This window comes from Telopea speciosissima, chromosome 3, assembly GCF_018873765.1.
Source record: "Telopea speciosissima isolate NSW1024214 ecotype Mountain lineage chromosome 3, Tspe_v1, whole genome shotgun sequence".
Taxonomy (NCBI): Eukaryota; Viridiplantae; Streptophyta; class Magnoliopsida; order Proteales; family Proteaceae; genus Telopea; species Telopea speciosissima.
This window is the reverse complement of record NC_057918.1, coordinates 16,325,744-16,338,277: the sequence shown is the minus strand read 5'-3', so window position 1 is coordinate 16,338,277 and position 12,534 is coordinate 16,325,744. Positions and strand designations below refer to the sequence as shown.

At 37.8% G+C, this 12,534-nt stretch overlaps 1 protein-coding gene across 1 annotated transcript; it reads right to left on the bottom strand.

Annotated features, from left to right (window-relative positions):
- Positions 1-8,135: 8,135 nt before the first annotated feature.
- LOC122655858 (auxin-responsive protein IAA27-like) lies at positions 8,136-12,173 on the bottom strand. The gene is made up of 5 exons (XM_043850227.1): positions 11,522-12,173; positions 10,662-10,888; positions 10,024-10,165; positions 9,284-9,345; positions 8,136-8,530 (listed from the first exon to the last, which is right to left on the bottom strand). The coding sequence occupies exons 1-5, from the start codon at positions 12,076-12,078 to the stop codon at positions 8,493-8,495; spliced, it is 1,026 nt and encodes a 341-aa protein (XP_043706162.1). The 5' UTR covers positions 12,079-12,173; the 3' UTR covers positions 8,136-8,492.
- Positions 12,174-12,534: the final 361 nt, after the last annotated feature.

Below are 12,534 nucleotides of genomic sequence, written 5' to 3'. Positions count from 1 at the left end.
TCAAGTTTCAACTCTCATTTACAAGGGCGAGAGAGAGAGAGAGAGAGAGAGAGCAAAGAATATAATTGTAGCAGTACCTGCAATCTGTAAGAGTAGTAATGGTGGTACCATGTGGAGTCCATCAGTACCAGTCTGAAATCTGTCTCCTAGGATGGGATGGGATCAAGTGATAGGGTTTTAGTACTGGGTATCAGTATCGGTGTCGTTATTGGCTTATACAGATCCGCTACCAATCCACTGAAACGGGGGATCAACCACAGTTCTAATCTCGGTTTGGATAGGCCGATTTTGGCTGGATCGGATATCGGCTGAGACCAATCCCAATACTGATCCGATCCAGCTGTACAGACAAAGGTAAAAAGGTTTAAAAAAAACATCAGATATTTTTATAAAAAAAACAAGGGAAAAAGTGTCATATATACCCGAGTTTGGGCAATCCTGATCCGATCCAGTCGTTACCAAGGTTACGAACTCTGCGATCGACTAAGAATCGATATCAATCTCCACTAATACCGATATAAATCCACCGATCCTATACCAAAGGCAAAGATCGAGCCTGCTTGCCTATAGTAATGAATTGTAGGTCTGCCCCGTTCTGTATCAGATGCATCAAATATCTGTAGATCTAGCTAATAATCAAATGCAGATATGTGGTTGAAATTTTGATGCTACATTTTTAAAGGGATGTTCGTGCTACACTGTTGGCAGTCAAGGGCAATCAAGGAAATGAGATGTATTTTAAAAAATACAAAACATAGGAGGGTATTTATGAACCCAAAGGAAAATTGAAATATTCGATTTTCTTCGCTGCCAGCTACAAGCATAATGGCAAAATTTTTTTATGGAGTCAATGCCACGTGTTTAATATGTATTATTTTTGGATGGATTGCAGGTAGATATTTATTTGGTATGGATTTATTTATAAACCGTACACCATGCCGGGCTATTGGGGTCCAGGATAGACGAAGGACAGGGGAGGTAACATTTTGCACAAGGTGAGTACCAGGAATCAGAAAGACGGAGTCGATCGGCTTGGTTTTGGTTTTTTAATCTGATTTTGTTTCGATTTGAGATAACTTGCGAAAATTCAATAAGAGAATTGTTTTCAAACTAGAATCGAATCGATACAGTTTGGTTTCATATTCGGTTTTGACACTGGTTTGTATTCATTTTAGGCCCTATTTTAAGTATTTGAGAAAACTTTTTATATCTTCACAAAAGCAGTACCATTTGTTTGTTGGAATCATAATCTACTAAATTTTTTTAAAAGATTTTAGATTTTGAAACAATTTCGATCTGATTTATTTCACTTTGGTTGGATTTGATTTTAAGAGGCCGGTTTTGAAATTGATACCCATAGTTGATACACACACCCATATCCAAGGGACAATGATTGATATGGGCTGGTCGGAGGAATACTAGCACAGCTAGAGCCTAACTGAAGTGGGCTGGGCCGGGCTGGGCCAGACCAAAAACTTTCAAAAGTCAGCCGCAAAGTACAAACTCACGACGACACACTGAAGGCAACGGACTCAGGGAGGACCCACACACGCACGAGCATACACACGGGATCTGCCCTTCAGTTTAAGCTCCTCAGTGGGGTCAAATCCTGAAGGTAAGGTACTGAGGTGAGAAGGAGTTGGCGGTTTTAAAATGGAGTGAGTAGCCGCAGCCCTAAGGGTATATTTCTTAAACTCAACATTAAACGCAATATGTTAATCCGTTTATTTTTTGACCTTTTACTTGTAGCCGTTGAATAAAAAAAGCCTTCAACCTACTCATCGGGACAATAGATTTCTTCTTTCTTCTCTCTACAGTAGGTCTCGCCGTCGTCATCGTCTTGGAAAGAGGGAGAGGGAGAGTAGGGCTTCCATCTTCTACCTCCAATCCTTCATAGATTAACTGCTTAACTCAACGAAGATCCTTCTCCAATCTCTTAGAGAAACAAGAGAAAGATTAAATCGTGAGAAATTATTTGTAGGTTGAGAGAGAAATCAAATTAGGTTTTGATTAGGTTGACCTAATCAGTCTTGAAATTCCCTACAGAACGAAGAACAATCCCCGGGAACCCCATATCAGAGAAAATTCAGCTTCAAGATTATCGCACCACACCTCCCTAATTTGAACATCCCCTTTCGGTGGAAGAGGAAACCCTGAAATCAAAAGCCCTATCTTTTCTTCATTCTCTCTATATCTCTGTAACATCAATTTCATATCTAGTACCCAGAAACTAGGAAACCTGAAATGGAATCTCTTCTCTTTAAACCTCTTAAACCTCCATGATCAAAGCATATTAAAGAAAGGGGGAAAAAAAAAAAACTCTCCTTTTCTGCTTCGTTCTTTTGTTTCTTCTTTCCATGCTCTGTTTTGGACGGTAGTAGCAGCCCTAGTTATTCTGGTTCGATCTCCTCCCTCACCAATATTTGTTCCTCAAGCTTTAGGGTTAAGATTCTCCACCTTAGGGCTACTCAAACCCCAAGTGCTTGTTGCTTAAGTCTTCCTCTGCTATGAGATTCGACCCCTTGAAGAACCATGAAAATGTGATTTCAAAGCTTCAAATCTCACTCGGTTGTTGATGCTTGGTGATGCTAAGGCATGTAATCAGTGGAGAATCGAGTCATCGTCCTTCGCCTGTAATCTTGAGCTGATTGTCGGAGAGATGGAGAGCCGTCAGAGAATTGTCGAAGAGATGGTTTGCAGTGTTGTGAGAGAGGAGAGAGAATGGAACCCTACTTGGTTAGAGAGTCAGTTGCCGGTTTTTTAATCGACGGTTTAGATTTAAGTTTATTTATTCAACGGTTGAGTTTTAACGGTGCGTTTATCCTACTTTTCCACTCGCGCTGCGACTTTTTCCCTTTAAAATGAATTCAAAAGATTCAAAATACCTCTCTCTCTGAGGTTAATTTTTACTTTGGTTTTTGTCTCTTACAAGGTGACCTCAACCTCCTTGCTTGTTTTAACTTTTTAAGGGGTACAAAAATTTAACCCCACATCAGAGATGGAGAGTGGTTTACAAAGCTTCTTGAAAGTTATCCTGAACATCATAGAGATAATGTACATTTAGCTCCTAAATGATAAGTGGCATGTTGTAGAGTATTAAGTTTATGGGCAAGAGATCCTTGTTGGTCATGTGGCCCCTGCATCAGCAGGAGGGCTAATGAGAGCACGCGCAAGAGCATCAACATGGATGACTTTTTTATTATACAAAGGGTGAGGTGATAATTTCACATGCTCATGTATCTTGGCACAAGGGTCATGCGACTAGGAGCGTTCTTTTTTCCTAAGTTTATTTATTTATTTTTATATTTATACTAATGTGCTAAATACCGTACTACGTGTCAGCAACCTATATGCTCATAATATTCCCACCACTCCCAGGTTGGTCCTGTCATTTTAGCTCGAGCAATCCTCAACTTCTTGCCATTTGTAAGAATAAACCAATCAAAATAATCATACCAAGCACAATCTTAATTTCAAGAAGTCCATCATACGATTTCCAATGCTTTCAAAGTATAGTTGTATAGTTCAATCTCTTTAACCATGATTTAGAATTGAAATCTTCAAAAGGTGGGGTGTCCAAAACCGACAGAATGTCGAGGTTTAAAAGATGAGATAACAAATATATATTAAATAAATAGTGGATCCAATGTTTAAGATCATGAGTGGAAGAGTAAGGTTGCGTTTGATATGATTTCTTGGAATGCATTATCGACCAAGAATGCATTTCAAAACTATATATATATATATATATATCAAAGCAACCTTAATCTTATTGGCATCCTCCAATGCCATGTTTTTATCCAAATGTCTAGTAAGCATCACCTTGTTATGGACTCTTCTCCCTATATTATCGATTGGTCTAGAATTGATCATTGTTTAAAACTCCTATAATAAATAAGGGAAGGCATTCTCTATTTGAAAGCATCCACAGAAATATCAACAAGGGTGAAATTTCTACTTTTTATGGGAGGGTGGGATGGTCATTTTACCCCATCTTGTGTCTAGGTGCAGTCTAACACAACTGTTTAATACACTTTAGAAAGGCTCTATTCTAAAGTGAGGCCCCATTCCCGGATTAATGCTAAAATCCATCTCCAAATGGCTCATGAGTCATGAGTCTATATATATATAGATGTACAATTTGGAATCCATAATTTCATATCTTCTTCCTTCTGCTTTGCATTAAAAGAAGATCCCATATCGTACCAAAAAAAGAAAGAAAATTCCTTAGATTAGGATAAGGGCATTGTAGATTCCATCCATTGATTCACACACATACACCTCAATTTGGTTACCATTTTATTAGGATAATAGAAATATAATCTAACTTCTTTTGGGACAACATTATTTACACATCCTTGTGCTTTTTTGAGTGAGAATTCGGAAATATTTCTATTAATTTCTAATTTTTATGGTACAAATGTATGTTAAGTGGGGTCATCAAGATTTCAAAAAACATAATCGATATCTAATTGATCAATGCTGATTTTGATCCAAATCAGTCATAATTGACTAGAATCAATCGAAAAAGAAGCAAAATCAACGGAAATAAGTCAAAATTAATTGGATCGGTCACAACTGATTCACCAGTCTAATTCCCGATTTTAAAAACCGTCATGGGGTTCATTCCCTCGATAGGTCGCTCTCCTTAATAATCTACCCTTGACATCTAAAATTAAGATTAGGAAGGGGCTGGGTATGCCGTCAGCTTTTGATAAACTAGCAGCATGCACCAATCACAAGGTTCAACAGAGAGGACAAAAGAATCTTTTTTAAAGGGAGAAAAGAGAAGATGACACATGGTGGGCACCCTTGCGGCATGCCCAGCTTTTTCCCTTAAGATTATTTCCTTATTTAATATTTGTGATTCAAATCAGAAATCAAAGATGATGCTATGAATGGCATCATCTTAATCACAGCCTAATTTATATTTAATTACTGTAACTAGTTTTATTATTTTTAATATCGAGATATATATCTTCTCCCGACATAAAGCATCGAAATCCCATCTCTATTCTCAATCGTTATCCAAATTCTCTTCCTTAGTATTTATCTAATAATATCTTCTAATCCAAAAGCCATCCCCATCCTTCCTTTGCCTATTGTCTTTTCTTTTCTTTGTTCTATTCCACCTAAAATCATTAACTGCAACATTTTTTTTCTTCCGCTTTACAATTTAATAAAAATTACTTTATCAGTATTACATAAGTATTTTAAAAATCAGATCAAATTGGCAAAATCAACCAAATACTGATCGGAATCTACAGGCTTTAATTTCGATTAGAGAGAATGTTCTCTGTGCCACAACGCAGCCTGCACCCAGACACATGGTTAGCCTGTGCAAGGGCAGAGTGGTCATTGCACCCAACCCCTTGTACCTGGACGCAAGCTGTGCTGCAGCACAGAGAACAGCGCCCCTTTCGATTATATCTGAATTTTCAGTCCCTCTTTTGAATCAGTTGTAAATGCACTTAGATTTCAATATATTATTATTATTATTATTAAGGCAGAGACATTATTGGTCGAGCATGCAACAGAAACCCATGGATTTCGTTGGAAAGTGTAAAAAATGTCAGTTTTTCGTGATACTTAACAAGGCAGGATTCAATAGCTTAAAAATTGTCGTCTTCACCTACCATCTCAAGATGAAGTTCTCAACAGTATGTCTCCCTTGTTGTTGAACTCTCCTGATGGTCATTGGGGATGATTTCAGATGGGAGATTGAAGTATTCTTAAATGAATTTAAAACAATCGTTGTGAAGTCACCGATCTTTTCTTTTTTGCCATATGTAAATGCTTCAAAACTCGCCAAGTATTCAATAATGCTCCGAACTCTCTTTTATTGTGAGGTAGCCTATCTTTCCTTACTATTGCTCCTACTATTTAGATCGGGTGACGAGGGGTAGGAGGGTCGAACATTCAACCTCTCTCTCTCTGGACTTAGGCTAGACCTCCACATAGCTAATTGCCACGCCATTGAACTAGAAACTCATTCCTAATTTGCCCCTATATTTATTTTTTATAAAATAGAAATTATTATTTAACTTATGAAAAATAAATTACAATAAAGAAACTTAAAAGTAACAAAGACTAAATAAAATGGACAATTAAAAAGAAAAAGAGAGGAAGATAAAAGTCAAATCCGAAATGTTTGCGATTTGACTAGAACAATTGTAGCTGGTGGAGGATGCTCTTGATTGAGCTTTTGACCAGAAACGAGGATAACAAATAATAGATAATGAGAAATCCAACTAATCAAGAAAGATTTACACCCTCATTTACCTAATTGGATATCTAATCAAGAAAGCATTGGTCTATATGTCACCAGACACAAACTATGTGTCAAATAAATAGACCAGTGAGGATTAGATAGATAAATATAATACACCATCAATTTAATAATATAGCATAGGCCCCCACCCTCAAAATTTGTTCCCTTTCTTAGGTTGTTTAAATATAAGTAACAATATTTGCAAAGCACGTGAAATTAAAGCCTTAATTAATTAAGGTAAGTAGAGACCCAAGTACCAACAACATAATTTTCTGATTCCACAAGGCCACGCGGTTGGCCCAAGGTGATTAGTATCCTAATCCTTACATTCTTTACCAAAAGATATACTTAATTCATTTATGTCCTCAGTGTAGTGATTAATACGGACCAACGTAATCAAATCTGTAAACAATTTCCTTTACAAAATCATACATCATCTCTCAAAACCAATCAACTCAATTCATAATATATTGTGTTATACATGCTTGTATGTATTATAAAAGTATGGGTCTCCATTTCCCCTCGAGTTGGTCATACATCAAAACGTACTTATGGTTCCTAATCATAGGACAGAGGTTTTCCACGGTGCTAGAGTGAAAAATTGCACCAATGATTAGGTGTGTTTAGTAGAAAACCCGTATTTTATCCATGGAGAGAGTCAGAAAAGATTCTACAACTCATTATGTAAAAGGGCATGGGAAGGAATCTCCACCGCAGCGTCATGAGGAATTTGTACCTCAATTATAATGGTCCAAAAGAAACCCCAGTAGATACAATGTTGAGGAGATGCTCCGGGTAGGAGTTCTTCCACATTCTCAAGTATGGGTAAAGTAAAGCTCATTTAGAGGGATCCAAATCCTCTACGGTGCAGCTGCCCGTCCTGTTTGTGTTGCACAAACACAGGACCACGTGCAAAGACCGAGTGGAACAGTTCGATTGAAGATCATGAATTCCTACATTTCCAAATTTCCCAAAAGTGTAAAAGAGTCCCACTACTCCCTTGTACAGTTGTACTCAATTCAGGACGTTTACCTAATGCACAACCCAATTCGCTAAATTCCAGCTCGATAACTGCATAGATACACAAGAGGCAAACCATACCTGCCAAGTATTGAGACACTGAAGTAGGACATGCTCGATCAAGAGTCTTTCTTTCTCTCTCTCTCTCTCTCACAATAGTGGGTGACGTGAGACTTGGATTCTTCTCTAGATGCCCACCTAAACAGCCAATCTCTTGCGAAGCTTGGCGAGAGACAACTCGTCTTGGGTACGCAATACCCATTATTTCAGGACAATAGGGAGACATAAAACAGAATATCTTCTTCACCTATACCAAAATAATGTATAAAATATGCTATTTTTATACTAGTTTATTTAAGAGAGAGAGAGACTCTCTGCCATGAATATTTTGATTATTGTTAATGCCATGTTTATTATTAATAAATATATGAAGTACAGAATATATGGAGTCTTGTCTGTTCCATATGCACAAAACAAGGGATTTATTTTAAAGGAATAAACATGGAACCTGCAGATTTTGAGGAGAGTTAGGGGAAGCAGAGGCAGATTGGGTGATGGGTCTTAGCTGGTAAAGACCCGTCACCCAAAAACAAGAAACAATTTCTTAATTTTTCCATCCTTGCTGCATGAAGAACTACTCTCCCTCCCCACCCAAAAAAATAAAAAATAAAAAACAAAAATCCTGGTTCAGGGGATATGAGGCTTTAGAGTGTTTAATACCAACAATAGCCTTGCTCAGATCAGAAAATGAAAACAAACACCTTACAAGCTGAAGCTTCTTTACTTGCCCACATTTCCATCAGAAAGAACTAATCAGAAAAATGAATATGAAGGGAGCAATTTGGATCAGACACAAAATAAACAAGCCATTTACATTCATAGAAATGAAGGGCTATCAATCAAAATACAGATTAGAAAGCACAGACTAGAGAATATCCTGGATTTTTTTTTTTGTTTTTTGGTTTGTAAGAGTATATTTTCTTCTTTGCCTATAAGGAAGTTCTCCCAGTAAGTCATCAAAGACACAAAACCTTAGAAGGATATTAAAGCAAATTATATAGGATTTCAAAACACAGGTCCCCCATACTTTGAAAACCCTTTCCTTAACAGTATATATTGTGATTAAAGATGCTTGAACTGCCTTTTGCTTCACTTCCGACTTCCAGACTCATCCATCAGTTTGAGGTCATAGCAAGCACCGCTAGTTCCGGTTCTTACACTTCTCCATGGCCCTCGGAGCTACAATAGACCATATCAAAGCACACATTCAGAAGAGGCTTTACATAAATGGGAGAAATTGATAGTTGTGAATGGAAAGAGTCCAAGTTGACTTCAAAGAAATCTTTTTTTTAAAAAGTAAGGGAATCTCCAAGTGTACTTAGACTCAAATCACTTACCAGTTACGTGTGTGTGTGTGTGTGTGTGTGTGTGTGTGTGTGTGAGAGAGAGAGAAACTTATATGCTGACAAAAGTAAAAAACAAATAAAAGGAAAGATAATAACAGATAACGACATTGGCCCTTCAGATAATCAAGGGGCAAGCCAACCAGGAATTGGGAGCATTTAGGAGGATTGGCTTAAAGTTTCTAATTTGTTTCAGTGGTCGGCATTTTGACTTGAGATTTATTGGCCCACAGCAAATCCGACCAAAACCCACCATGACAGCAACTGATAGCATAGAATATAATGAGGCAATTTGATCAGTTTGAAGAAAAATATTCCAGAATAGTGTTGATAAGATTTATTGTGAGTTTTGAAGCGATAACCTTGGGAAAGTTTAAAATCCAGGCTGATCAACAAGCTATGGCATCATGAGCACTCTAAAGACATGGAAATTTTGAAGCAGGGAGATCTACAGATGTAAGTTCAAAAGCTGATCCATGTACACTTCTTTTGGATCTTAGATGGTGGTAAAGTTCAAACAGGGACTATTTAAGGACTATTTTAGAAATCATCACATGCTATATTTTATTATTCACTATACTGCTTTTACCTAAGCCAATTGCATCTGAACCCTTCATGATCCTCAGCCTCTTACATGAGTCAGTAAACATCCTGCCATAACAAACAAAATAATGGAAAGAGAGGAAAAAATCAGGAGGGAACATTTTAATGGCAAAAGATAATATTATATGATAATAATGAATCTGATCAGACAATTCAGAATAAGTAGATGAAATATTTTAACAAATTGATCAGATTGCAATCTGATCTGTGACCTGAATATAGATTGGAGTTTCTAAATCAGTGACATCAAAGATGCAGATACCTTCACCACTAAACTCAAAACTGATGATCTTTGAAGATTTTGATGATAACGGTACATGGGTCAATTGGTTTGAAGTTGCAAGAAAAGACACCCTATGAGTTATCATCAAAAGATGATCCTAATAGAGTGGAAAGTAGACCAGGACCTAAGTAGGCAGACCCATTAATTGGAATAAGAACCCTTTTTTATAAATTAAATAAAAAACAAGAGGTTCGAATAAGACATGACCGAGTCGTTTTCAGGTTTGTTTTTTTCAATTGGTGAATTGAATATCTACTACTCTTTGATGAGGTAACTGCAAAACACTAATGGTAGATACAGACAGCCTTCACCTCTGTACATCTGAAAAATATACAATAATCATAAATTGCACTATTCTCATTAGGATTATTCAAGGATCATTTCCCCCCTCCCCTCCCTTTCACCAGAACATCCATTTGGAACAAGATGGGTATTGTACTTACTCCCATGGAACATCACCGACAAGCATCCAATCACCATCTTTGTCTTCATAAGTGAGCACATATTCAGAACCATGGATGAGATCCATCAATCTACTCTCGCTAAGCCCATCTCGGCCTGGGACTCCATGAGAACCACACTGACCTGGATCACATGAACATGAATTAACCTCTGCTTTAGAGACTAAAAATCAATAAAGAATCTCATGACTTAAAATAAGAAAGAAGAGAAATAGATTGAAAGCAAGAGAATGAATCTGAGGGACTATATCAACAGAGTTTTGAATCCCACTGCCATCATCTGTAAACTGAATGTAGCAGCTTTAATTATATCCTTGAAGTCTCATACAAATTAGAGTTCTCCAAACTCAGGCAGAAAAAGAAGCAAAACTCAATCCAAATTCCTAAAAGATATTCACCCTTTTTTCTTGAAGCAAGTATAATTGAAAAATCCTTGTTCTTTAGCATTAAGATTATAAAACAAAACGAATATGCCATATCCACTAGCAATTACTCTGTTTTAAATGTCACGTTCGAATTTGTTCTACAAAAAAAATTCATTATTTGGGCAAAAAATTACGTATACAAGCTTTTACTTAATACAGTGGAAAAATAAAATTGAGAGGGAGAGAGAAATTTACCAATGGTAAAGCAGCTGAACATCTTCTCAAGGGCGGTCGAAAGTTCGGTATAGTTGCTGTAGATTTTGAGGTCAACTTTCCTCAAGTATGGAGCACCATCCATGCTAACCTTAACATAAAGACACCCTGAACCCTTCCCCTCAGCGTCAACACCTGTCTTTGCTGGGCTGCTAGCCATGGTGTTCTTCCGGAATGATCGAATTGGAGGCCATCCTACAACCTGGGCCCTGTTCTCAAAAGAAACAAATAACTAAACAATCTTAATATGAAACTACCCCAAAAATTTTAAAATCTAGAATTAAAATATATTTATATGAAAATAGACACAGAAATTCATGAGAATTTTTGCAGTAGAAGCTTTCAAGTTGAAAAAACCAGAGCACAAGGACAGGAGCCTGAACATGTTCTAGGAAAGAAGAATGGAAAAGGAGAGAGCGGTTCAAGGAAAATACTTAAGGCGTAGCCCACTCTTGAATATTAAGATAATTTCTGAATCCCATAATGGAAACAAATTCCTCAATAAACTAGTATCAGTGCAAATTGACTAATAAAATGAAGAATTACGCCCAAACAAATCAAAATTTGAAGAAAAAAAAAAAAAAGACACTTCTGATATGCAGATCGAAGCATCGACCAGCAAACACGCATAAGTAAAGCATGTAAAGCCATGTATTATTCCATTAACAAAATTTAAACCCGTTAAGAGGAGGACCTCGGACAGACGAAACCAGTCAAATGGAAGAAGGGAGAGAGGGGGGGGGGGGGGGGAGGAGGAGAAGTGAACAAAAAATCAGAGCCAAGAACCGTTAAAATTGAACAGAAATTATGAAAATTTCCAAATGGTTGGGGAGAGTTCTTACTTAGAAGCAGGAGCCATCCCATGGTCATTTGCAGCAGATATCTGAGGTTTCTTGTCTTGCACAGGTTTTGGCGACGCTGGGACAACGTCTTTCAGCACAGAAGTGGCCATACCCGGCTGCTGACCAGTACTCTCTAAAACAGGGAGAGACTTCCCACCATTCCCACCTCTAGGAGAGAACAACACAGCTCCTCCTTTGCTCAAATCAACCTCAGATCCAGCGTTCCCAGAGAAAACCCATTTCCCAGAGCCGTCAATGGCGTCGGAGAAACCCCTCTTAGCCCCAGAAACAAGAGTCTTGAGCACACCAAGCGAGTAAGAGCTCTTGTCATCGACACCCTTCCCAGGAAGGGAAACCCCACCTCCAAATTTCCTCTCAGGGGATTCAGAACCAGGCAAGCCAAGCCTGAGCTCAGTCTCCTTAAGGTTGAGAGTATTGCTCTTGTCATCCAGCTCGGAGGAAACAGTAGAGGAAGAAGAAGAGATCTTCTCAGAGTTTTCCATGGTAGGAGAAACCTCTGATAAGCCTATGTAATCATGTTCTAAGGGCGTAGACATTAAAATTCTAACAACAAAGGTATCTTAGAGATTACAAGAAAGCATGAAAAGGGCATGAAGAGGAAAGAGTTCACAAGTAGAGCTTATTTGAAACCCAGCAAGAGAAAAAGAGAGAGAAGGGCAGTGACTGACACAGAGACACAATCAAAGGCCAATAGAGCTGCTGGAGCCTGGATGGAGTAGTGGTTTTGTTGATTTAGAACAGAAGTTTCTTTGGCCTCTGCGTCCTTTTTCTTTTTAATGTTCTACAGTTCCACTATACAGAATTACATACTAATATTAACTACTACTACTACCTCTCTCTCTCTCTCTCTCTGTTACTGCAAACAAAAGTGTAATAATTTTTCGTAAATCCCATTTTAATAAAGAAACCCGAAAGGTCCGAAACTGTTTCCAGTCTCTCTCTCTCTCTTTCTGAGTCTGAGCTTTGGCTTTCACCTTTTTCGGGCAACTCCC

Excerpts from the sequence above, each read along its gene's own strand:
- LOC122655858 (XM_043850227.1), bottom strand. The coding sequence starts at position 12,078 with ATGTCTACGCCCTTAGAACATGATTACATAGGCTTATCAGAGGTTTCT. Across the intron at positions 10,889-11,521 it reads GGGATGGCTCCTGCTTCTAA|GGCCCAGGTTGTAGGATGGC; the intron begins GTAAGAACTCTC and ends TTTTGAGAACAG. Across the intron at positions 8,531-9,283 it reads TTCAGATGCAATTGGCTTAG|CTCCGAGGGCCATGGAGAAG; the intron begins GTAAAAGCAGTA and ends GGTCTATTGTAG.